Here is a 27,482-nt window from a genome sequence, read left to right as displayed (position 1 = left end):
CACCACCAAGCTGCCACTCTTGGGCCCTTGGGAAAGACCCTGAACCTTACTGGCTCAACCTAACTGATAGGTTTTGATCTGTCTGTCCTGAAGGAGGTTGAATTGACAAACTATGATCTAAAAATATAGACCTGTGCCGCTTCATGGAGCAATCCGGGACCAACAATCACTGACGCAGATACGGCTGTTCAGAGATGTTTCTCAGTTTATTGAAAGACAAACATGAATGTACACTCACCTGCCACTTTATTAAGAACACCCATACAGTACACCCACCTGCTGTTTTGCAGTCCTCTAATCAGCCAATCCCTTGACAGCAGCACAATGCATCAAATCACACAGATACAAATCAAGAGCTTCAGTAAATGCTCACTTCTTCAAACATCAGAATAGGAAAAACTGTGATCTCAAAGTGTGACTTTCACTTGGTGCCAGATGGACTGGTTTGAGTATTTCAGAAACTGCTGATCTACTGGGGTTTTCACACACAACAGTCTCTAGAGTTTACACAGAATGGTGCGAAAAAAAAAAAAACAATGAGTGAGTGAACGACAGTTCTGTGGGTGGAAACAAACACCTTGTTGATAAGAGAGCTCAGAGGAAAATGGCCAGATTGGTTTGAACTGCCAGGAAGGATATAGTAACTCTTTACAACCATGGTGAGCAGAAAAGTATCTCAGCGTGCAACACATTGGGTTCCATTCCTGCCAGCCAAGAACAGGAATCTTAGAATCAAAAACAAGTTCCTATTAAAGTAACCGGTGAGTGTATATCCATGTTCAAGAGAGTGTTGTAGCTAAATAACTGGAAGATGTAGACAGAATAACATCAACGGGTGATGAAGCAATACATCACTGATCAGGATAACCTTATGGAAACAAGAAGCAGATGTGCGAGCAAAGATAATTTTCAAAGATTTAATTGGAACTATCCATCCATCCATTATCTCTAGCCGCTTTATCCTGTTCTGCAGGGTTGTAGGCAAGCTGGAGCCTATCCCAGCTGACTACGGGCGAAAGGCGGGGTACACCCTGGACAAGTCGACAGGTCATCACAGAGACAAACAACCATTCACACTCACACCTACGGTCAATTTAGAGTCACCAGTTAACCTAACCTGCATGTCTTTAGACTGTGGGGGAAACCGGAGCACCCGGAGGAAACCCATGCGGACACGGGGAGAACATGCAAACTCCGCACAGAAAAACCCTCGTCGGCCGCTGGGCTCGAACCCAGGACCTTCTTGCTGTGAGGCAACAGTGCTACCCACTACACCACCATGCCACCCCTTAACCGAAACTAGCTAAAACAATTAGCAAACAAACTGGCCAAAACCAGTTGCAAGCTTTCCTAGTCCTCTTACTTGACTAATATGCCAACTAATAAATAACAAATTGTAATAAAGAGCACCACCACCACACGTTTTTAGGTTTATAGTTACATTTACTGTCAAATTTTCTGTTATCAGTTACAGTTATAAACACTTTCCCTCGCTTTCTCTTCAATTTAATGAGAGAAAAAAAAATGCAGCTTATCACTTTACCGAGAAACCAAAAAAGGCAAAGTTATGTGTCCTGAAGACTTTCTAATGGGGGTACAACGATGCACAAATTTATTTATATATTTAAGATATCGTGGGGCGGCACGGTGGTGTAGTGGTCGGTGGTGTCGCCTCACAGCAAGAAGGTCCGGGTTCGAGCCCCGTGGCCGGCGAGGGCCTTTCTGTGTGGAGTTTGCATGTTCTCCCCGTGTCCGCGTGGGTTTCCTCCGGGTGCTCCGGTTTCCCCCACAGTCCAAAGACATGCAGGTTAGGTTAACTGGTGACTCTAAATTGACCGTAGGTGTGAATGTGAGTGTGAATGGTTGTCTGTGTCTATGTGTCAGCCCTGTGATGACCTGGCGACTTGTCCAGGGTGTACCCCGCCTTTCGCCCGTAGTCAGCTGGGATAGGCTCCAGCTTGCCTGCGACCCTGTAGAACAGGATAAAGCAGCTAGAGATAATGAGATGAGATGAGATATCATGAACCTGTAGTACATCTTGTACAACGTTAAAGCTCTGTTTGTTTGTAGCAGTTTTTAAAATGCATTTAGTTTTATACAGTCAGAGATGCACATTGTTTTGCATTGTTTATTATGCAGAAATAAAAAGGGATCTTGGGCGGCATGGTGGTGCAGTGATCACTGTCGCCTCACAGCAAGAAGGTTCTGGGTTGGAACCTTTGCAGCCGACTGGGGATTTTCTGTGTGGGGCTTTCATGTTCTCTTCAGGCCTGTGTGGGTTTCCTCCGAGTGCTCTGGTTTCTTCCCACAGTCCAAAGACATGCAAATTAGGTCATTTCATTTCTCTAAAATCACCCATAGGTGTGAATCTGACTATGATACCTGTGATAAATTGGTTAGCTTCCCAGGATGTACCTCACCAGATGTCAGCTAGGATTTGCTCCAGCTTCCTCTGTGACCCTGAAGGATAACGGGTATTGATAATGATGGATGAACAAGGTGTCTGTTCAGTCATAATTTTTCACTTTCATCATTAAAATTTTGTTCGGCGTATTCTGAGAATTTAATTAAATCATGAATCCAGAATGAAATTAAATCTGAAGTGCATCTTTACACTCCTACTTTCTAATGGCTTAAAGTTACAGCTTGACTCCTGTCTGTTACAAAGCGCTGACACTGGAGACTCCTTCCATCACTGTTAAATAAACCTCTTCTTTCAGAAAACTAGGCACGTTTTAAAAATGTGTCGATGTGGAACATTTTTGCAGTGATTAAATGTTTGTAACAAACACAAACTCGTCTGTCCTAAAGACTTTCCCATTGAGGAAAAACGGTTACTGCACAGGGACACTGGAGACTCCTTCCATAAATGTTTTATAAACATTTCCTCATAGGATATTTAAATAATATTGGCTGGCATTGAGTGGTATATCAGATATACCAATATATCTGATATACCATGAAAAATGGCAGCCAATATTCAGCCAATGGCAGCCAATATTCTTATTATTATACCGGTACATACAGGGCGGCACGGTGGTGTAGTGGTTAGCGCTGTCGCCTCACAGCAAGAAGGTCCGGGTTCGAGCCCCGTGGCTGGCGAGGGCCTTTCTGTGTGGAGTTTGCATGTTCTCCCCGTGTCCGCGTGGGTTTCCTCCGGGTGCTCCGGTTTCTCCCACAATCCAAAGACATGCAGTTAGGTTGATGTGGGGCGGCCTTGAGCAAGGTACTTAACCCCTGACTGCTCCCCGGGTGCTCTGGTGTGGCTGCCCACTGCTCTGGGCGCGTGTGTTCACTGCTTCAGATGAGTTAACTGCAGAGGATGCATTTCACTGTGCTTGAAGTGTGCATGTGACAAATAAAGATTTCTTCTTCTTCTGGGTGTTCAACGCGTCTTTCTCTTTCAAATTTCTTTCAAATTCTTCTGTATTTAACGACGCAAACCTGGCGGCCATGTTTGTTTACAAATTGTCACAGTCACTCGCTAGCACGGAAGTTTTACGTCTCTGGCGTGTGATGTCATGTTGTCTTGACAACAGTGGAATATCGTAAACCATATTCAATGCTCATTTTCCATTGGATAGAGTGATGTAGGATAAGCGATACGCTAACAATATTGCATGCTATCAAACCGAATGAATAGAGGGGAATGGGACACGTTTTTATTCTATCAAAAGAGTGTCCTGCATGTATAATAATTCACTATATCAGTTATTGTAAGTTTTTCATTGTTTAATAAAAATGTTTTCAAGTCATTTTATGTTGAGCGTCCGCCATACAAGTCCCAGTGAATTCACTGTATATAAATGCCAAAGAATTACTGCCAAATTACTATCAGAGAAAAGATTACATCAGCACTTTCTGAACAATAACAGTGCTATAGCATTTAAGAAATTGTCATAAATACCGTATCACTTATGCACTGATTTATTGATAAAGGGATATTTGAGTGACATTTTCAAATAATCATTTTAATCATAAACCCAGTGCATATACAACCCTGATTCCAAAAAAGTTGGGACAAAGTACAAATTGTAAATAAAAATGGAATGCAATGATGTGGAAGTTTCAAAATTCCATATTTTATTCAGAATAGAACATAGTTGACATATCAAATGTTTAAACTGAGAAAATGTATCATTTAAAGAGAAAAATTAGGTGATTTTAAATTTCATGACAACAACACATCTCAAAAAAGTTGGGACAAGGCCATGTTTCCCACTGTGAGACATCCCCTTTTCTCTTTACAACAGTCTGTAAACGTCTGGGGACTGAGGAGACAAGTTGCTCAAGTTTAGGGAGAGGAATGTTAACCCATTCTTGTCTAATGTAGGATTCTAGTTGCTCAACTGTCTTAGGTCTTTTTTGTCGTATCTTCCGTTTTATGATGCGCCAAATGTTTTCTATGGGTGAAAGATCTGGACTGCAGGCTGGCCAGTTCAGTACCCGGACCCTTCTTCTACGCAGCCATGATGCTGTAATTGATGCAGTATGTGGTTTGGCATTGTCATGTTGGAAAATGCAAGGTCTTCCCTGAAAGAGACGTCGTCTGGATGGGAGCATATGTTGCTCTAGACCCTGGATATACCTTTCAGCATTGATGGTGTCTTTCCAGATGTGTAAGCTGCCCATGCCACACGCACTAATGCAACCCCATACCATCAGAGATGCAGGCTTCTGAACTGAGCGCTGATAACAACTTGGGTCGTCCTTCTCCTCTTTAGTCCGAATGACACGGCGTCCCTGATTTCCATAAAGAACTTCAAATTTTGATTCGTCTGACCACAGAACAGTTTTCCACTTTGCCACAGTCCATTTTAAATGAGCCTCGGCCCAGAGAAGACGTCTGCGCTTCCGGATCGTGTTTAGATACTGCTTCTTCTTTGAACTATAGAGTTTTAGCTGGCAACGGCGGATGGCACGGTGAATTGTGTTCACAGATAATGTTCTCTGGAAATATTCCTGAGCCCATTTTGTGATTTCCAATACAGAAGCATGCCTGTATGTGATGCAGTGGCGTCTAAGGGCCCGAAGATCACGGGCTCCCAGTATGGTTTTCCGGCCTTGACCCTTACGCACAGAGATTCTTCCAGATTCTCTGAATCTTTTATTGATATTATGCACTGTAGATGATATGTTCAAACTCTTTGCAATTTTACACTGTCGAACTCCTTTCTGATATTGCTCCACTATTTGTCGGCGCAGAATTAGGGGGATTGGTGATCCTCTTCCCATCTTTACTTCTGAGAGCCGCTGCCACTCCAAGATGCTCTTTTTCCTCCAGCTGTTCCTTTTTTATACCTTTAACTTTTCCAGCCTCTTATTGCCCCTGTCCCAACTTTTTTGAGATGTGTTGCTGTCATGAAATTTCAAATGAGCCAATATTTGGCATGAAATTTCAAAACGTCTCACTTTCGACATTTGATATGTTGTCTATGTTCTATTGTGAATACAATATCAGTTTTTGAGATTTGTAAATTATTGTATTCCGTTTTTATTTACAGTTTGTACTTGAAAGAATATCGCAGAGTATGAATTTCACTGGGATAAAAGTGGACCTGGCAACACCGCGTTTTATTTTTAACTCTCGAAATCCGGAACCGGTTATTTGATTTTCTGATTGGCTGACGAAGAGTCAACAGATGAAGAAACATCCAATCAAAATGTGCTTATTTGCGTGCAACTAACGTTGTGCATTATGGGAAATGTAGTACTTCTACCCGGAACATGCTATAAAAATGTTCGCGAACGCACTACATTTCCCATATATTAGTCCAAAAAACTAAATTTACCTCAAGTAAAAGTCTTTAGCTTACAACTGAGGCTTGTCTGATTTATAGCGTCTGTGTTTTTGTGAGGAAAGCTTGCATAATTATTCAATTTAAGCATAATAGTTCCCACTATAAATATCTGGACTCTGAAGCCAAAACTGGCTTCTTAATCGCAGCTTCTCGTTTGAATTGGCTTTAAAGGCTGCAGATGCATGGTTTCGCCTCTAGAGGGCGATCATTAGTCATTAGTCAATTTCATGATGATGGTGATCCACTTTCTGAGGGACACTTGCTCATTTGTGCAGTTATCTAAATCAGGCAATCACGTGGCAGCAGTGAAATGCCTACATTTATGCACATACAGGTCAAGAGCATCAGTTAACATTCACATCAAACATCAGAATGTGAAAAAAAAAAGTTCTCAGATGATACAGCCATCGTTGGACGCGTGTCAGAGGGGGACGATCTGGAGTACAGAGAGGTCATCACCAACTTTGTCACCTGGTGCGAACTGAACCACCTGCGCATCAACGCCAGCAAGACAAAGGAGGTGGTGATCGATTTCAGATGGACGGTTCCTCAAATTGCACCAGTGAACATCCAGGGTTTGGACATTGAGATCGTGGAGGAGTACAAATACCTGGGTGTTCACCTCAACAACAAACCGGACTGGACTAACAACACAGATGTCCTGTACAAGAAGGGCCAAAGTCGTCTCCACCTGTTGAGAAGACTGAGGTCTTTTGGTGTGTGCAGGACACTGCTTAGGACTTTTGATGACTCTGTGGTAGCATCAGCGATTTTCAACGCTGTGGTCTGCTGGGGCTGTGGAAGTTCAGAGAGGGACAGGAAGGAACAAAGGTCCCATGGCATGAAATTTTCACTTTCTGAGGTTTAACGTTAAAATGAGTTTCTCTGACCTTCTTAAGTCACCCCAGTGGCTAGAAATGTCTCATCTCATTCATCTCATTATCTCTAGCCGCTTTATCCTTCCACAGGGTCGCAGGCAAGCTGGAGCCCATCCCAGCTGACCACGGGCGAGAGGCGGGGTACACCCTGGACAAGTCGCCAGGTCATCACAGGGCTGACACATAGACACAGACAACCATTCACACTCACATTCACACCTACGGTCAATTTAGAGTCAGCAATTAACCTAACCTGCATGTCTTTGGACTGTGGGGGAAACCGGAGCACCCGGAGGAAACCCACGCGGACACGGGGAGAACATGCAAACTCCGCACAGAAAGGCCCTCGCCGGCCCCAGGGCTCGAACCCAGGACCTTCTTGCTGTGAGGCGACAGCGCTAACCACTATACCACCGTGCCGCCCGCTAGAAATGTCATAATGTGTAAACCAAACTATGCCCACCCTTTGTCAACATTTGAGAATGGCGCGTCAAAATGGCACGTTGATAGGCTCTTCCCTTTACTACATCAGCAAGGGAGATGATCCCCACGCCCCCCCCGGATTCCCACCCACTGTATGGATTGCCCGCCCAGCTCAAAAGTTGCCACCATAGATACGTCACTTCAATTTTGTAGTGAGGAGACCAGAGAGGACACAACAACATGGCACCACCTAAGCGAGCGAAACATGGAAATTGCGCTGTACATGGATGTGACAACACAGAAAAGAGTCTGTTTTTCCTGCCGACAGGAGAGCCCCTGAAGACGCAGTGGCTTAATTTTATTTACTCCAATAATACGCCGTCGAGTCTACCTAAGACGGTGTATGTTTGTCGGAAGCATTTTCCTGATGAATGTTTCCACAACTTGGGACAGTACAGGGCAGGTTTTGCACATCAACTGTCACTGAAGCCTGGGTCCGTACCAAGCATCCCTGCCGCATCAGCCACAAACACCGAACAAATAAGTGTATAACTGTTAAGTCGTTTTGCCGTGTTTTAAAATCGGTGCGTTAGCCTTGCAATGGCTACATTAGCTGTGCAGCTAACCGCTTCCTGCAGTTAGCCAGGTACTCTGCGCTGAAGGTACTCCTGCTGAAGTCGGTGATTTACAATTTGTTCAACTGCTTGCGCTTCTGCTTCGGGGTCGGACTCCGGGTCAAAAGTGAAAGCTTGGACTGTTGCTTGACCTGCCATTGCTACTGTTCACACACAGGTAGCATGCCCGCAGCTTGGTCAAGCCCCTCCCCCCATGGCCCGCCCCCACCCTCTACCCTTCCCCGCCTCCATGCTTCCCATTAGCAAAACGACGCACTGAGAAAAGCGCTGAAATGGGGCTTTCTCCCAGGAGGCTATATCTACATGCTGAGGGTTCATTTCGAGAAAGGCTGTGGATATAACATCCGGAAACCTCCACGAGCCCATTTAAAGCATCAACAAACCACCATGCCATGGGTCCTTTACAGTGTGCGAAATACCCATCGATATTCGGGGGGGTCCCCATCTTCGAATTTTTGCGCAAAAAATTTTTTCTTCAATGCAAAGTTGTAGGCCTATATTACAGTGCAGACGCAATAACAAATGCTACCTATCTGGTGCGTTTACAAAAGCGACTGAATAAATGATAAAGGTTTCGTCACGCAACCGGTGCACTTGAAAGCCTGCAGTGTGACCAATTGTATGACACTATTTAACCATCCATTTAGCGATTACGATCATTTAGAAAGATACAGTACGTCTTTGTGCAAATACAAACTCAAGGTGAAAAAAGAAAACACCACAGTGGATGCTACAGACAGCCTACAACAAGCCACACAGCACCACGGCGGGTGCGCTCTTTCTCTCTCCTCTCTCTCTCTCGCGCACACACACACACAGGCCAACGCACACACATAGGCCTTAAAGTCAAGCCAAGAGTTACGGTCTTTCCACTCTTCCACCTGTTTCATTGTCCAACCAGTCGGCAGGTCACTTGTGCTAGCAGCACTGACTGACATTACCTCAGCACCTGCTGCTTCTTCGGAACACTCGGCTAGAGAAACGGTCACGGACTCGGCCTCATCTTGTTCTTGACAGGGAGGGAGATTAGGCTCTTCTGTTGGCTCTTCTCTTCTACCAGGGAGTGTGCCCACTGCAGCAGCAGCTTCATCTCTCAGTGCCACCTTTTTAGATGTGATGAACCCAAAGTGTGCTAGTGATACACTCTGTAGCTTTCGCTTGCTAGCCATTTTCAATACGGTACTCAACTCTATTACCTCTATCGTCTGTTTGGCGCGTGCACCTCAGCGCATGGCTAATTTACATACGGGCACTAGACAGCTGGCTCGCTTGGCCAGTGATTGAATTCTGAATAGGCCTATGGCATTGTGAGCTTAGAAAACATTTTAATGACCATTAGTAACAATAATATGTACTATTATAATTTTATTTTATTTATTTTAATGAAATTTGAGACCCCCCCACAATTTAGCATTTGAGGCTTTCAGGGGGTCTCATGGGTTAATCGGGAGGGTCGGACCCCCCCACACCCCCCCATATTTCGCACTCTGGTCCTTTAATAAACTGGTCAGAAGGGCTGGCTCAGTCTTGGACTGTCCTCTGGACTCCATTGAGGTGGTGGGTGAGAGGAGGATGTTCGCCAAGCTGACCTCAATCATGGATAACCCCTCTCACCCCCTACATGAGGCTGTGGGGGCTTTAAGCAGCTCTTTTAGTAGTAGACTGCTACACCCACGGTGTAAGAAGGAGATACACCGCAGGTCATTCATACCTACTGCTGTCAGACTGTATAACACCCACAACTTGTAACGTAGCACCAATAATCTGTTTGTCGTTTAATTTGTACTACTTCACCACTACTACCTCTGCCATCTCTCATCGATGCAATTATTATGTGCAATAATATAGGCCTTAAAACTATTTTTATGCATACTTATTTATATATAAATATTATTTATATATATATATATATATATATATATATATATATATATATATATATGTGTGTGTGTGTGTGTATATATACAGAGTCTACCTGTAATGTGCAATTTTTCCGAGCCTCTCAATAAGGCAATTTTTCTATACTTTTTCACGGTAGACAATGCAAATAGCTCTCTGTATTTAATCCTTCGTTTGTCTAATTTTTATTTCAGTTTTATTTGTTATCTGTTTGACATTTTCTTGCTACTGTAACACGTGAATTTCCCCGATGTGGGATGAATAAAGTGAATCTAATCTAATCTAATCTAAAAAGTGTGATCTCTGTGACTTTAACTGATTGCCGGGGCCAGGGGCGATTCTAGCATCTGATCTTTGGGGGTGCTTAGCCCCCAGAGCTGACAGAGGCACCTGGCTTGAACGACAGTGTTTCCACGTTTATTCCGCATTTAGACTAGACTTAACTAGACAAGAAGACTAGACAAGACTAGACTTATGCAATGTTTTAACAGAAGCTGACCCAATAAACTATGACATCTACACATTTACAACCACAAAGTATCTCGATATGGATGATAAATGTCGTTTTCATCATTCTGTTCATAGACCAGGGAACATCAATATTGCATTATGCATATTATTGTGTTGTGTTTAACAACTGTAACTCCAGTCCGTACCTTCACATCTCACTATGCCAGTAATACTCAGGTGCTACTTCGAGTTCCTCATTGGCGTGGAATCCAGTTAAAAAAAACACCATGTCGTAGCAAGCACTCGCGCGGACAGGCAACCCAATCAGAGGGGACGCAAGGAGGAGAGGGATTTTACTGCTCATAGAACTATCAAGTAACAGGTGAATTCAAGAAAACACACACGCCCGCGCACACATTCATTGCGCAAGGGCACTTATTTCTGAAAATTACGTCCAAAAGCAGTGTTTTTGAGGGTGCTGAGCTCGGGGGTGCGGAGCTCGTTTTTAGTGGTGCTTGAGCACCCCCGAAAATAGGCTAAACACGCCCCTGATCTAATCTAATCTAAAAAGTGTGATCTCTGTGACTTTAACTGATTGCTGGGGCCTTGTACTCTCTGAAGTTCTGAGTATTTCAGAAACTCCTGAGATTTTCTCACGCAACAGTCTCTAGCGTTAACACAGAATGGTGTGAAAAACAAAAAACATCCTGTGTTCAGAGGATCTGCAGGCTGAAACACCTTGTTGCTCAGAGAGACAATAGGAGAATGACCAAACTGGTCTAAGCTGACAGGAAGTCTTCAGTAACTCAAATAAATCACTATTTGCAAACGTGTTGAGCAGAAAAGCATCTCAGAACACACAATATATCAAACCTTGAGCTGAAACCGCAGAAGACCACATCAGCTTTCAGCCAAGAACAAGAACCTGAGGCTGTCTTAAGCATTATCTGTAGCTGCTTATCCTGTGCAGGGTCGCAGGCAAGCTGGAGCCTATCCCAGCTGACTATGGGTGAGAGGCGGGGTACACCCTGGACAAGTCGCCAGGTCATCACAGGGCTGACACATACAGTGGTACTTGAAAGTTTGTGAACCCTTTAGAATTGTCTATATTTCTGCATAAATATGACCTAAAACATCATCAGATTTTCACACAAGTCCTAAAAGTAGAGAAAGAGAACCCAGTTAAACAAATGAGACAAAAATATTATACTTGGTCATTTATTTATTGAGGAAAATGATCCAATATTACATATCTGTGAGTGGCAAAAGTATGTGAACCTTTGCTTTCAGTATCTGGTGTGACCCCCTTGTGCAGCAATAACTGCAACTAAACATTTGCGGTAACTGTTGATCAGTCCTGCACACCGGCTTGGAGGAATTTTAGCCCATTCCTCCATACAGAACAGCTTCAACTCTGGGATGTTGCTGGGTTTCCTCACATGAACTGCTCGCTTCAGGTCCTTCCACAACATTTCCACTGGATTAAGGTCAGGACTTTGACTTGGCCGTTCCAAAACATTAACTTTATTCTTCTTTAACCACTCTTTGGGAGAACGACTTGTGTGCTTAGGGTCGTTGTCTTGCTGCATGACCCACCTTCTCTTGAGATTCAGTCCATGGACAGATGTCCTGACATTTTCCTTTAGAATTTGCTGGTATAATTCAGAATTCATTGTTCCATCAATGATGGCAAGCCATCCTGGCCCAGATGCAGCAAAACAGGCCCAAACCATGATACTACCACCACCATGTTTCACAGATGGGATAAGGTTCTTATGCTGGAATGCAGTGGTTTCCTTTCTCCAAACATAACGCTTCTCATTTAAACCAAAAAGTTCTATTTTGGTCTCATCCGTTCACAAAACATTTTTCCAATAGCCTTCTGGCTTGTCCACGTGATCTTTAGCAAACTGCAGATGAGCAGCAATCTTTTTGGAGAGCAGTGGCTTTCTCCTTGCAACCCTGCCATGCACAGCATTGTTGTTCAGTGTTCTCCTGATGGTGGACTCATGAACATTAACACTGGCTAATGTGAGAGAGGCCTTCAGTTACTTAGAAATTACCATGGGGTCCTTTGGGACCTCGCCGACTATTACACGTCTTGCTCTTGGAGTGATCTTTGTTGGTCGACCACTCCTGGGGAGGGTAACAATGGTCTTGAATTTACCTCCATTTGTACACAATCTGTCTGACTGTGGATTGGTGGAGTCCAAACTCTTTAGAGATGGTTTTGTAACCTTTTCCAGCCTGCTGAGCATCAACAACACTTTTTCTGAGGTCCTCCGAAATCTCCTTTGTTCGTGCCATGATACACTTCCACAAACATGTGTTGTGAAGATCAGACTTTGATAGATCCCTGTTCTTTAAATAAAACAGGGTGCCCACTCACACCTGATTGTCATCCCATTGATTGAAAACACCTGACTCTAATTTCACCTTCAAATTAACTGCTAATCCTAGAGGTTCACATACTTTTGCCACTCACAGACATGTAATATTGGATAATTTTCCTCAATAAATAAATGACCAAGTATAATATTTTTGTCTCATTTGTTTAACTGGGTTCTCTTTATCTACTTTTAGGACTTGTGTGAAAATCTGATGTTTTAGGTCATATTTATGCAGAAATATAGAAAATTCTAAAGGGCTTACAAACTTTCAAGCACCACTGTAGAGAGACACAACCATTCACACCTACGGTCAATTTAGAGTCACCAGTTAACCTAACCTGCATGTCTTTGGACTGTGGGGGAAACCGGAGCACCCGGAGGAAACCCACGCGGACACGAGGAGAACATGCAAACTCCGCACAGAAAGGCCCTCGCCGGCTACGGGGCTCGAACCCGGACCTTCTTGCTGTGAGGCGACAGCGCTAACCACTACACCACCGTGCCGCCCACATCTTGAGATACATTGCTTAATCAATGGTGGAACTATTTTGTGTCATGTGAGCCACCCTTGAACAGTCCCTGCCCAGGAATTTTTTGATGAAGGATATAATTATTATACTATTATATATTCTTTTTGTACAACCCCAAATCAGAAAAAGCTCAGATGGTATGTTGAAATTCAAACTGAAAGCAAAGATTTGTAAATAATCTTTGACCTGTATTTCATTCAAAACAACACCTCAGCACATTATTTGATGTTTTACCTCATTATTTTTTTTTCAGTTATTTCAATTTTGATTCTTGCAACACATTTAAAAAAAAAGTTGGGACAGTAAAGCATTTACGACTTTATACTGTTGCCGTGCCTTCTCACAACACTTAAAAGATGTTTAGGAACTGAAGACACCAAGTGATGAAGCGTTTCAGGTGTTATTTTGTCCCATTCTTCCTGCAAACAGGTCTTAAGGTGGACAACATTACGGGGTCGTCATGGTCCTATTTTTCCATTCAAAACTCTCCACACATCCTCTACTGGGGACAGAGGGGGACACACCGTCTTCTTCCACAGCCATGCCTTTGTAACGCATACAGAATGTGGTTTTGCATTGTCTTGTTGAAATCTCCCTGGAAAAGATGTCGTCCTGAAGGCAGCACAAGTTGCTCCAAAATCTCAGTGTACTTTTCTGCATTCATGCTCCATCACAGAAGTGTACAGTGGTGCTTGAAAGTTTGTGAACCTTTTATAATTTTCTATATTTCTGCATAAACATGACCTAAAACATCATCAGATTTTCACACAAGTCCTAAAAGTAGATAAAGAGAACCCAGTTAAACAAATGAGACAAAAATATTATACTTGGTCATTTATTTATTGAGGAAAATGATCCAATATTACATATCTGTGAGTGGCAAAAGTATGTGAACCTCTAGGATTAGCAGCTAAGCTGAAGGTGAAATTAGAGTCAGGTGTTTTCGTGCATCATGGCACAAACAAAGGAGATTTCTGAGAACCTCAGAAAAAGTGTTGTTGATGCTCATCAGGCTGGAAAAGGTTACAAAACCATCTCTAAAGAGTTTGGATTCCACCAATCCACAGTCAGACAGATTGTGTACAAATGGAGGAAATTCAAGACCATTGTTACCCTCCCCAGGAGTGGTCGACCAACAAAGATCACTCCAAGAGCAAGGCGTGTAATAGTCGGCGAGGTCACAAAGGACCCCAGGGTAAATTCTAAGCAACTGAAGGCCTCTCTCACATTGGCTAATGTTAATGTTCATGAGTCCACCATCAGGAGAACACTGAACAACAATGGTGTGCATGGCAGGGTTGCAAGGAGAAAGCCACTGCTCTCCAAAAAGAACATTGCTGCTCGTCTGCAGTTTGCTAAAGATCACGTGGACAAGTCAGAAGGCTATTGGAAAAATGTTTTGTGGATGGATGAGACCAAAATAGAACTTTTTGGTTTAAATGAGAAGCGTTATGTTTGGAGAAAGGAAAACACTGCATTCCAGCATAAGAACCTTATCCCATCTGTGAAACATGGTGGTGGTAGTATCATGGTTTGGGCCTGTTTTGCTGCATCTGGGCCAGGACGGCTTGCCATCATCGATGGAACAATGAATTCTGAATTATACCAGCGAATTATAAAGGAAAAATGTCAGGACATCTGTCCATGAACTGAATCTCAAGAGAAGGTGGGTCATGCAGCAAGACAACGACCCTAAGCACACAAGTCGTTCTACCAAAGAATGGTTAAAGAAGAATAAAGTTAATGTTTTGGAATGGCCAAGTCAAAGTAATCCAACCTTAATCCAATGGAAATGTTGTGGAAGGACCTGAAGCGAGCAGTTCATGTGAGGAAACCCACCAACATCCCAGAGTTGAAGCTGTTCTGTACGGAGGAATGGGCTAAAATTCCTCCAAGCCGGTGTGCAGGACTGATCAACAGTTACCGCAAACGTTTAGTTGCAGTTATTGCTGCACAAGGGGGTCACACCAGATACTGAAAGCAAAGGTTCACATACTTTTGCCACTCACAGATATGTAACATTGGATCATTTTCCTCAATAAATAAATGACCAAGTATAATATTTTTGTCTCGTTTGTTTAACTGGGTTCTCTTTATCTACTTTTAGGACTTGTGTGAAAATCTGATGTTTTAGGTCATAGTTATGCAGAAATAGAGGGTTCTAAAGGGTTCAAACTTTCAAGCACCAGTGCGTATCTATATCTCACACAGGCCACTTTAATAGGAACTTGTTTTTGATTCTCAGATCCCTGGTTCTTGGCTGCAGGAGTGGAACCCAACATGTCCTTCTGCTGTTGCATGCTAAGATGCTTTTCTGCTCACCACGGTTGTAGTGATTATGAGAGTTACTATATCCTTCCTCGCAGCTTGAACCACAAATCTGGCCATTTTACTCAGACCTCTCATCAACAAGGCGTTTGTTTCCACCTGCAGAACCATCACGCACTCTGTTTTTTACACCAGTGTGTGTGAAAACCCCAGATCAGCAGTTTCTGAAATACTCAAACCAGTCCATTTGACTCAAACCAACACCCATGCCACAGTGAAAGTCAGTCACACCTTGAGACGACAATTTTTCCCGTTCTGCTGTTCGAAGTGAACATGAACTGATGCTCTTGATTTGATGTATTGTGCTGCTGTCAAGGGGTTGACTGATTAGAGAACGGCAGCGAACAGCAGGTGGACGGATGGGTGTTCTTTTTGTTGTAGTATTTACACTTAATTTAAAATTTTAATTGATGAATTAAAGTGCTCCTATTTGTGCTGTACTCCAAAAACTGAACAAATCTCCCCCCCGCTTTAACTTTAATAGCAGCTTATTGGCAAAAAAGCATAAGAGCAGTTTAACTAACTTTAGTACGGTCTTTTACATCCTGTGAAGACCGCAATGACGTTTACACGACAGCGACCATTAAATCAGGGATCCCAGACGTCCGCTATTTAGCGGAATTCCGCTATTTTCTAGCGAAAAGTGTTTTTTTTTTTTAAATCTCTTGTATCATTCATTAAAAATTTGTTTAAGTAAAATGACCAGCAGAATACATTCCGATTTGGTTTGCTTGTTTAGCGATGTTCTCGTCGGCTTCGTTTGTTCTCGTTGACATTCGGAAACACTCGGAAGTTAAATTGATGTAAATACCGCGAGCAGTGTTGCCAGATTGCGCGGTTCTCCGCCCAGTTGGGGGTTTCAAGTGCATTTTGGCAGGTTTTGAACATATTTTAGGCTGGAAAACGTCAGGAGTATCTGGCAACACTGACTGCGAGACTGTACGCGATAGAACAAGAAAACAATATGGCTGCGCCCATTTGCTAGAAAACATGTTTTAACTCCGTTCGTGCTTTTGTTTCTAATGCGTTGAACTTAATTCAGAGCGCTGCAGGAACATCAGAAAAGCAGAAGGAAAGATCAGAGAAACAAAAGCAGAGAAAACTGGAGGAAAGACAGAATGCACCCCAGAAAAGAGCATTAAATTCCTTTGCAGTGAAACCTTTCAAAGAGAAAGGTTTAAATCAAATATCTCCAGTATTTGCTGTACATATGTATATATCTAATATTACTGAATCATTGATTTCTGCTCATATTCATTTTTGAAAAATGAATGTGGCTTATATTAGACTAGTTTTGACATTAACTTGAAACAAAAAAAAAAAAATGAGATGAACTATGGATACTATTGTTATAACAAAATCAGTGGAATATTTAGGCAAGTATATTCTTCAAAGCTACATTTTCGTCTAATTTTTTTTTGCCACTTGCGTCATTGATTACAAAATATGGCATCAAATAGATGCACATTATTGTTAAATTCTGTTGCTTTTCTAGGTTAAATCTATGTAAAAAATGTGTTCTATAGCATCTTTAAATGTTAAAATCTCAACAGCTTCAGGCAGCCCCCTTGACCCCTGCTGATAGTTTCTCATATCATCTCTAGCCGCTTTATCCTTCTACAGGGTCGCAGGCAAGCTGGAGCCTATCCCAGCTGACTACGGGCGAAAGGCGGGGTACACCCTGGACAAGTCGCCAGATCATCACAGGGCTGACACAGACACAGACAACCATTCACACTCACACTCACACCTACGGTCAATTTAGAGTCACCAGTTAACCTAACCTGCATGTCTTTGGACTGTGGGGGAAACCGGAGCACCCGGAGGAAACCCACGCGGACACGGGGAGAACATGCAAACTCCGCACAGAAAGGCCCTCGCCGGCCCCGGGGCTCGAACCCAGGACCTTCTTGCTGTGAGGCGACAGCGCTAACCACTAGCCTACACCACCGTGCCGCCCGGTGATAGTTTCTTACATACCTCCATTTTTTTCAATTACTGCTGGGATCCCTGATTAAATGCAAAATGTCTCGGCGTGCATCTATGATTTCAGTCGAGTCTCTGTTCCACTAGTAAATGAATACTTTTAACAGTTGGTCTTATTTCGTACAGTGTCAAATCATTCAACAGAATACTGCAAGTTTTGGAGAACTGTTTCAACAAAGTCTGCAAATTATTGATTCGTCCGGCGACAATAATTGATGCCGATCAGGTCGATTACATCGGTACGTGATTAAATGTGTATTTGACTGACAGTTGTTTCACCTCGCCGAGCGTCTCAGCCCTCGAATTCTATGTATTGCACGTGTTACATTTCATTGCTTCATTTTATACTTGAACTCAATCACTGTGACATCCGACAATTATGGCTAAATGAGCTCACGTATGTAGAAGACGGCAGATAGCGCCTTGCTTGAAGGCTTGAGGAGATGGGTGGTTGGTGGGATTTAGCCAAGACTAATACCCTGTCCACACTAGGGATTTTGTACCGATACGAGACTACTTTCGTACCGCAACACCTGTCCACACTAGCAACTATTCCGGTACAGTAGCGCTTCGCTATAGTGTGGACAGATGAAGCGGCTCTGTATCGATACAAATATAATGCGCAAGCGCAATGAACCATTCCTACGTCTTCCGGGTTATTTATAAAATCCTCTCCAGCTGTAAAAAAAAAAAAAAAAAGTCACAATGGCTCAAAACGACCATGGAGCTACCATGGAGCAAAGAAAGGGAGAGAAAGAGAAGGGAAGAGGGAGAAAGGAAGACTCTTTTTTTGTTTCTTTCTCAACTGCCTTGCGTGTTTTATACGGTTCGACTGAATAAATGACCACCAGAAATACAGACTGTACACTGACAAAAAGCACACACACGTCGTTTCATCCGCCATATTCTCGGAAGGAAGTTACTCTGTAACATTTCGCGCACGCGCATTTCAACTCCCGTGAAAGAAAACCACAAACATTTCTCGCTAGTGTGGACAGATGCACTAAACTGTACCGATATACTTTGTATCAATACAGTTATACCACTTTCATACAGGTATAAGTGTGAACACAGCATAAACTAGGGAGAAAATCCGGCAGGGAGCTGGGACGACCCTCGAATCTGAATAACAAACGTGTATTTGGTTCCATACCTATTCCACTACTCCAGGCTGTTTGTCGGGGTATCCGTAGGTAGTTGGACAGATGTAGATGTGCGATTCGGAAACTACCGTGTCACCCAAGAAAAAAAGTCGTCACTTCAGAAAAGGACCTTCTTTTGGATACATGACGCAACTCGTTATTAAATAGAATTTATTATTAACACCTCTTAGCAATTTGAACAATTCCACTGGAGCACCACCACCCACCCACCCACCCACCCATATCCTTCCTTCATTTTTTGCCTTTAAGAAAAAGAGCATCGTAGCCCGAGCTGATCTCAGATCAGACACTGGTCAATACTGGTGATTTAATCCGAGGGTTCTCTGATTTTGGGGTCTACAAATTTCATACTGACAAGTGGATTTTCATTCCCCCATTCACCGTATACAGGATTTGACAATTTCTTGTCTATGTCACCTGGACACAGAGCTCTACTGGAAGAAAAAAAAAAAAAAAAAAACTCTACATTTTATTCTGAACCAATTGCAGAAAGTCACCAAGACTAATTCTGCAATGAAATTCAACTAAATCTAACATCCACGTGATCAGATTTAATATAATTTTATGAAAAGGTTAGTCTCTGACACCACACCAGCCTTTACGGTTTGGGAAGAGAGGGAAAACCCCCCGGCATTTTTCAAATACAGTCATGTTAAATACGTTAGATCTTTTACTGCTGATGGTTAGAAGGCAAAAACTGATCCAAGATCAGCATTCTCACTCCACATCTTTAAGTACAGTCACAAAACCCTCACCATAATGGCAACAATATACTCATAATGCAGTGGTTCATAGCTAATGAACAGTTCAGAGGATGAGGAAAAAAAAATTGATTTAACAGACATCTGATGTTTAATATTTTGCACCGGAGCTATGAGGATAATTTAGCCAAGAAGTCATTGCTTTAAATAAAATTGTCCACCGCTTCCTGCGAGATAAACTGCAATACAACTTCGCCGTCTTCCAAAATGACCCCGCCCTGTCTGGAGAAATTCCTGCCTTGTATCCTTGAGCAAAAACAGGTGGAGTCGTCGAGCACTTCCTTTACATTTAAGGCAGGGCTACCTTACAGGATTTATTAAAAAAAAAAAAAAAAAAGGAACCAGAACGAAGAAATCTATTTCGAAGGAGATCAGACTGCAAATCGGTCAATGTTACACACAAGTTCTGGGGGCCATCAGTTTGTCCAGCCAAGTCTCCGTCCTTTGCATTCCCCCCCCATGATCCGGCCCGAACTAAAAATTCCTGCCGCGTTTAGAAACGACACGCGCACACTGATGAACAGCAATTACGCATAAAATAAACACGATCCTTCACAACACGGCTGACTTACACCGAGTGACGCTAACAAAACCCAAGCTCTCTTAATAGAAAAGCTCTGTCCAAGCAAACTGCACTTTCATGAATACAAAATTCATTTTGCAAATACTCCAATTTAGGCGGCACGGTGGTGTAGTGGTTAGCGCTGTCGCCTCACAGCAAGAAGGTCCTGGGTTCGAGCCCCGGGGCCGGCGAGGGCCTTTCTGTGTGGAGTTTGCATGTTCTCCCCGTGTCCGCGTGGGTTTCCTCCGGGTGCTCCGGTTTCCCCCACAGTCCAAAGACATGCAGGTTAGGTTAACTGGTGACTCTAAATTGAGCGTAGGTGTGAATGTGAGTGTGAATGGTTGTCTGTGTCTATGTGTCAGCCCTGTGATGACCTGGCGACTTGTCCAGGGTGTACCCTGCCTTTCGCCCGTAGTCAGCTGGGATAGGCTCCAGCTTGCCTGCGACCCTGTAGAACAGGATAAAGCGGCTAGAGATAATGAGATGAGATGAGATGAAATACTCCAATTTATGAATCGTTTCCAGTTTGATAAACGAGGATCGATGCAACACATAGACCCCTTTCACTGACGTCACCCGAAACCGGAAGTAAACAGACCCTGCGCCATTTTGGAAGACCAACAAACTCGTGATTAGGGGGAAATAACGGCAGCGGTATGGGAACCCACGAGAATAAAGTGGAGTGGCAAACGACTTAAACAAACAAATCTGAGCTGTTTTATTTATGATTTATTGGCCCAACAGTAGACTTGAAAGAAACCTGTGTGAGACTTGGCAAAAAACTGTGGATATAATGGATAAGTCTGTGTATGATCTGCGGACACTTTGAGGTAAGCAAACGCAAGAAATTCAGATTTAAAACATGCTAAATTGGCCCCAAGTTGATAACTGGATGAGGAGCAAGCCTCCCAGACTTCTACAATTTAATAATAATAATTTAGGATGGTTTGGGGCCTGCTCGCTGCTGCCAGGTTGGTTGTTGAGTAGCCTGACTGACTTTTTTTCTTGCGTGTGGTATCATTGTTGACGCGAGGTTGTTTTTTGAACATGCCAATGCGGACACGATTTCCCCTGATGAGTTATGACTTCAGACGCGATGCGTGTGTGGAGTCCGCGTGATATGTGCGTAAGATAGGCTTCTCATGTGTTTGGAGATCCGCGCTCCAAGACAAGCGCAAGAGCCCCCCCCCCCCCAAGGGAAAAAAAAAAAAAGAGACCCCCCGAAAATATCTGCATAGTTTGAACACTGAGTGTAGGCACTGGGTGTAAACAACAAATAGTTTACAATGTCTGGGTAGCAAACAGATGGCAGAATTGGTGTCCGGTCCTCCTTATGTTTCCATTCTCCCTTGCCGCGAGTCTTATCATATGGGTCAAACCCATCAATCACAGCCAGTTTCTCCACATACCGTGCCCTTTCTGCAGCTGGTAATGTACTCACATAACCAGAATTATCATCCATCGTGTCACTTGACTCTCGCTCGTACTTTGTTTTATATTGTGAGTGCATGTACTTGGTCTTCCAATATGGCGCCTAACAATCTCGCATCGCGGTGACGTCATGTAAAAGGGGTCTATATGGCGGCTCGACTTATTGTAGCTACCGGATACTAAACGGGAAGTGTTTCCGGAAGGCGTGATTTATTTAAATTTACTTAGGTGTCGTTCAAATTCCATTTTCAACAGATCCGTATACAGGATCTTCAAACCGGTGCCGCAAATTCGGAATCGTACAACTGTAGAGTGCGTCTTCGTTTGCTGTAGCATTACGCTTTTCCTTCAGTGGAACCAACACGACAATGCACAAAGCTCCACGAACACATGGTTTAAAGGTTCATGGATGCCATCGGCGCGCCTTTTGGCAGATACCGCCTTTTTCACGGCTGTCTGGGGGACTTGCGTGAATCGTGCAGATCCGATGAGTTTATGAGATAAGCAAATGCCGTTACAGTCTATGAAACATGGGAAGTATAAGGGCCCGTTTACACGAGGACGCTGTCGGGTAAAAACGACTAAATATTTTATCGGAAGTACCTTTCGTCTACACGGGGACGGCGTTTCCGAGGCGGAAAAAATTGAAAACGCCTTCCAGAGTGGATAAGTTAAAAACAGCCCCCGTTGCATATCCATCTAAACTACCCAATACGCGAAACTCTGCTCGGATCTGCTCACGTCGGGTACGCGTTTACGTCATACATATGTCATATACTGTACATGCCAGCCCGGGAAGTAAGAAAGTAAGTAAAAAAGTAAGAGCATGTCTGATTACATCGATCCAACGGACCTTCAAGCTGCTCTGGCAGCTTTAATAAACGTCCAGGAGTCCTTCGAACATCTATACCGAATCTGCACATATACCGTTAATGAACAGAGGCGGGTATAGTATGCTCTTACTTTTTTACTTACCATAGCCAGAGTAGTTAAAGTTTTCGCGGCGCAGATGTGCAGATCAGACAAGACGGAAGACGTTGCGCATGCGTGCAGACATAGCGGAGGTCTTTCACAGCACTACCTAGCCGCCTGGCATGCACATCCAATTGAATTCCACACATTTATGCGTCACCGTATAGATGCAGATTTTCTCCTTGAAAACGGTCGTGTAGATGCAGAAAAAAAAAAAAAAAAAGTGAGAACAAAAACGGACTTCTGCGTTTTTGTTTCAGACCGTCCCCGTGTAAAGTGGGCCTAAGTATGAGAAAACAGTAAATCAGAAAGCTGCGCATGTAAAGCCAATTACGTAACTTAGACTATGTTCAGACTGCACCCTGAAACGACCCATATCCGATTTTTTTGCCCATATGCGACCTGTATCCGATTTGTTATTGACAATCTGAACGACACAGATCTGATTTTTTCACATGCGACCCAGGCCGCTTGGATATGTGGTCCTAATTCCGATGCATATCCGTTATTTTCACATGCGACTGCAGTCTGACCGGACAGGTCGCATTCATGCGACCTACACGTCATCAACAAGAGACAAACGTCACTATTCTGCGTTGGCTAATCCCGCCTCTTTGGTGGAAAACAACATTTGTACAGTTTTCAGAATTTAAATAGACTTTTATAGAATTGATCAAGCTAATGGTGGATTTGGTAGGGACCTGGATTTTGATCTGTTAGCCTGATTAAATAAAACAGTTTCTATAACTGATTTATAACTTAAACCACCCTGTATTACAAGATTATAAGATTGTTCTGGAAATTTCCAGTAATTTGACACCTTCGGTCTCATTAGTCTGCTGCCCACATTAATCAGATTATTGTGTGAGTTCCGCCGCCGCAAAAACCACATCGCCAGGTCTCGCCTCGTCTCCATTCTTTACTTGCAAACTTGAAGAGTGCGCTTTTTTTTTTGGTTTACGTATTACGTAGATGTGCTTATTACATGTCAATTTGCGCATGCGGGACACTTTTGGGTCGTTTTCCGTTCATATTGGAGATCGCATACAAGTCTCATATAATTGGTAATGTGAATGGCCTAACAAAAAAATCGGATTTCACAACAAACCGGATATGGGTCGTTTCAGGTTGCAGTCTGAACGTAGTGTTACGTTGGACTGACGGAAATCCTTGCGTGTGCAGTGAAGTGCAGCCAGCAGCAGATAATGGCGCGCAGCCAACTGGCTTTACGAGCGCAGCTTTCTGATTTACTGCTTTCTTCTCTTATACTTCCTATGTTTCATGGACTGTAACAGCATTTGCTTATTTAGTGATTTTAATACAGAATTTACTTTGATGAAATTATAATCAGACACTCCAACGCCCCCCCAAAACTCATCGGATCTGCACGATTCACACAAGTCCCCCAGACAGCCGTGAAAAAGGCGGCATCCGCCAAAAGGCGCGCCGTTTGCATCCATGAAGGTTGGAGGAAGAACTCGGTGTCCTGCACAGAGCCCTGACTGACCTCAACTCCACTGACGAGGCCTCTTCACGCAACATGAGCCCGAAGTCATCATCATTAATGCTTTTATAGCGGAATGATGACCAATCCCTTCAGGCACGCCCCAAAACCTAGTGGAAAGCCATCTAAGAAGAGAAAAGAAGAGTGGAGCTTATTATAAGAGCAATCAAAGGATAAAATCGCTCAACAGGGACACGAGTAAGAAGGTCAGGGGTCCACAAACTTTTGGCTAGATTGATCTGGAATAACGTTACAGAAGGCAACAGTGGTCTATCAACAGCTAATTAAAAACGTCTCTTCAAGGAGATCCATAGAGGAGCTTTACAAATTCAAAAACTCTAGGAAGGACTTTTTTTTCCTTTCAACAAAACAGTTTAGTTCATTTGCGGATTTGGAACTGAACGGTCTAATCTCGTTTAGACTGAATAAGCCTGTTCTTGAACAGGTTAGAATGTGTCCTTGTCGTCTCGGTAACAACATCGAGAACCGGGACGTGTCTAATCGTTCACGCTTCGACACGTTTCTGCTAACTCGGTAATCTTTGTATAAAAGAAGAAAAAAAAAAAAAAAAAAAAAGATCGGCGAGTCGCTTTCTTCTCTCGCTCGATTCTGGTATAACTCCGCCCCCTCGACTTAAGTGCTGTGAATGATTATGAACGAGCTTAGATGGGTAAAGGTGGACTGTCCGTGTGAGCTAAAAATACTGGGATGGATTTCGAGAAGGTTTTCACGACCTGGTTAGCGCCAAACCCTCATAGCTCCAGTGTAAAGCTGATAAAGTATGGAATCAATTTTGTGCCAAAATGTTCATACAATACTTTTGAAATATCAAACAAAAACGACAAATCAAAATAGAAAAAAAAAAGTCTATTTTTTTTAGACTGGCAAACAAATTATTCGTGTAATCGTGCAAAATATCAGTCTGTTACTCTTCAGAAACCTTTTATTTTTGTTCCGCGTCTTTCTCAGTTTTGTTTGACGTAATTTATTTTGGTTGCGATTCCAGCTTTCTCGTTTGCGCTCCCTGACTTTTTGCTCGCAGTTTTGGCACAAACTTCACGTGTGGGCGGGCTGTCCAGGAACGCATTCCCATTGGCTAACTTGTGTTTGACTGACAGCTACGCTCAGCCATTTCCTACTCGGATTCTGGCGGACTGTTTGACGAGTGACCGATCCATTGACGGTAAACAAGGATCGAGTGGACTTCAGTGGCGACTATGATATTGCATTAAAGGGGAACAGAGGGCAATATATAGAGTAAATATAACAAAACATTAATGAACCTTATTCAAGACTTACAAAAGTTTTTTGTTCTAAGGTTGGAAAGTTATAGTGTTTTGAAAGTAGCTCGAGCAAACTATTCCCGCAGTTTGAACAGCCCGCCATGATATTAATTTTATCCAATCAGAATGCACGTTCATTTTCTCTGCGTAACACTCATGACGTGTGTATGTGCCCAGTTGTGTTGGCTCATTGAGGTTGGGAATAGCACGTGTGAAATACCTGTTTCTGCCTCTTGCGACGATTTCGCAAGTCCACGGGTGGCGCCTATCTCATTGCAGCAAATAAATTCTGCTGGACTCGTGAGCAACTCCACGTTACATTTTCCGCACGAGCACCACGCCGTGTCACCTGCACGCAGACGCTCTGCCCCACGCTCGCCATGCCCATGGTCAGCATCAGTCTCATCCTCGCCGTCATCCGAGCTTTCTTCTCTTATTTCATCACCGGAGTCGAGAGTACCTCTCCCAGGTTCAAACTGGTACCCTTCTAAGCCATAGCCTGCTTGCAGTGTGTCTTGCGGGATCTCTTCGTATGATTCGACAGAGCTGTCGCTTTCACTTGATGCGCCCGACGCCATGATTACACGCTTATCTCCTCTATTTCGGAGAGTTCCGCTAGTGCAGTGGGTAGCGCTGACGTCACGGTCTTTTAAAAATGGTGACTCTTGCGCGGTTTAGCGTATAAAGTATTATATTTACAATTACCAAGATATTTCGTTGTTTTCTAGTATATAAATTTGATAGAATACGTTACTTTGTCACATCAGCAACCGTATATATTATATTTTGTACCCCTTTAATTCAACGAAGTGCAAGTGCGGGACACGTGCTGTATGTGTTGCAGTAGTGCACATTATGCAGGCGTGTTTAACGTTAGCAAGACAGCTATTATATTGGGTAGTGGAGCTAAGGCTAAAGGCCTCTGCATGCTCTTGCGACAAGGCTTTCGCAGATAGCTTTTCGCAGACAGTTGTAATTTATCGTTGAGCGGGGAGTAATAGGCGTGCGCGATGTTATTCACCGCCACAACGCAAGGGGGCGCGAAGTCGCTACGAGTAGTTGGTGGGTGTGGTTAGTGGAGTGTTTATCCTCCGGTTACTTATAATGACTAGAACTGGAGTTGTATAGATGTCCGTACTTCCTCACTTCCTCGATCAACCGCTCTTCGTGCTGCTCCAGCTTCGCTCGTGTTTTTAAAAATGGCGGTCGTGAAAACAAAAACCGGGAAAGTAGGGAAGCGGAAGTGCGTGTACAGTGGATGTAGAGTGGACCAATCAGAGCCCTCTTGTCTGTGACGCTGTCTGCGAGGCTTCTGCGGTGGTCACAATTTTTGGGAGGTGCACGCAGAGCGTCTGCGAAGGGGAGGGGGGCTACGCAGACGCTATCTGCGATGCCATCTGCGAGGACTGCGTTGTCAGCATAAATTGGCCTTAACATTTGACTTGCCACGAAACACCTGCATAATGTGCACTACTGCAACACATTTGTCCCGCACTTACACTTTGTTGAATTAATTCAGTATCATAGTCGCCACTGAAGTCCACTCGATCCTTGTTTACCGTCAATGGATCGGTCACTCGTCAAACAGTCCGCCAGAATCCGAGTAGGGAATGGCTGAGCGTAGCTGTCAGTCAAACACAAGTTAGCCAATGGGAATGCATTCCTGGACAGCCCGCCCACACGTGAAGTTTGTGCCAAAACTGCAAGCAAAAAGTCAGGGAGCGCAAACGAGAAAGCTGGAATCGCAACCAAAATAAATTACGCCAAACAAAACCGAGAAAGACGCGGAACAAAATTAAAAGGTTTCTGAAGAGTAATAGACTGATATTTTAAATTGACTTTTTGTATTTGGATTTGTCGTTTTTGTTTGATATTTCAAAAGTACTGTATGAACATTTTGGCACAAGATTAATTCCATAATAAAGACATCTGCGTGAGAGAGAGAGATTTACTGTGGAATGGGTAACAGAGTGCAAAACCAACAACAAGTGCCACAGACAGCTGCAACTGAACTGAAATGTGCAGTTTAACACCGATATGGTGGTGAAGCGAGACGCTCCTCGGAGAACGCACAACGGAACACGACCCGCGCTGTCGTTCCCCCCCTCCCCCTCCCCGACATGTACAACAATGTACATAAACTTAAAGCAAGGTCACACAAGAGACCAATAGTAGCCATTAAGAGGTAAATCTGTGTGATTACAGTAAGTAGTATGTCACTTTCGACCTCTCGTCGCGTAAGCGGAGCAGCCAGAGACGAGACGAGAGGATCTCTCTCCGTCCAGCAGCAAAACACTCCGTCCGTGCCTTTCATAAAACACACACACAAAAAAGTGTCTCTGACTTTGGAATGGACTCAACTTTCAGTTTGTTTTAACTCCAATCAGCCCTTTTGAGTGAGACACACACACACGATAAAAGAGCAAATCCCTGATCTCAAATTTTTTTTTTTTTTAAACTTAAAATTTATTTCAGTCAGTATTCGA

At 43.4% G+C, this 27,482-nt stretch overlaps 1 protein-coding gene across 1 annotated transcript in view; it reads right to left on the bottom strand.

The window, feature by feature from the left end:
* Positions 1–26,884: 26,884 nt before the first annotated feature.
* rnf139 (ring finger protein 139) overlaps positions 26,885–27,482 on the bottom strand; it is a 33,151-nt gene continuing 32,553 nt past the window's right edge. Inside the window, exon 3 of the mRNA XM_060911119.1 lies at positions 26,885–27,482. This exon is cut by the window's right edge and continues 1,260 nt beyond it. Within this exon, the coding sequence (XP_060767102.1) occupies positions 27,468–27,482 (15 nt within the window). The 3' untranslated portion in view covers positions 26,885–27,467.

This window comes from Neoarius graeffei, chromosome 2, assembly GCF_027579695.1.
Source record: "Neoarius graeffei isolate fNeoGra1 chromosome 2, fNeoGra1.pri, whole genome shotgun sequence".
NCBI classification, from domain to species: domain Eukaryota; kingdom Metazoa; phylum Chordata; class Actinopteri; order Siluriformes; family Ariidae; genus Neoarius; species Neoarius graeffei.
The sequence above is the reverse complement of the archived record's forward strand: the minus strand, read 5'-3'. Positions and strand labels throughout refer to the sequence as shown.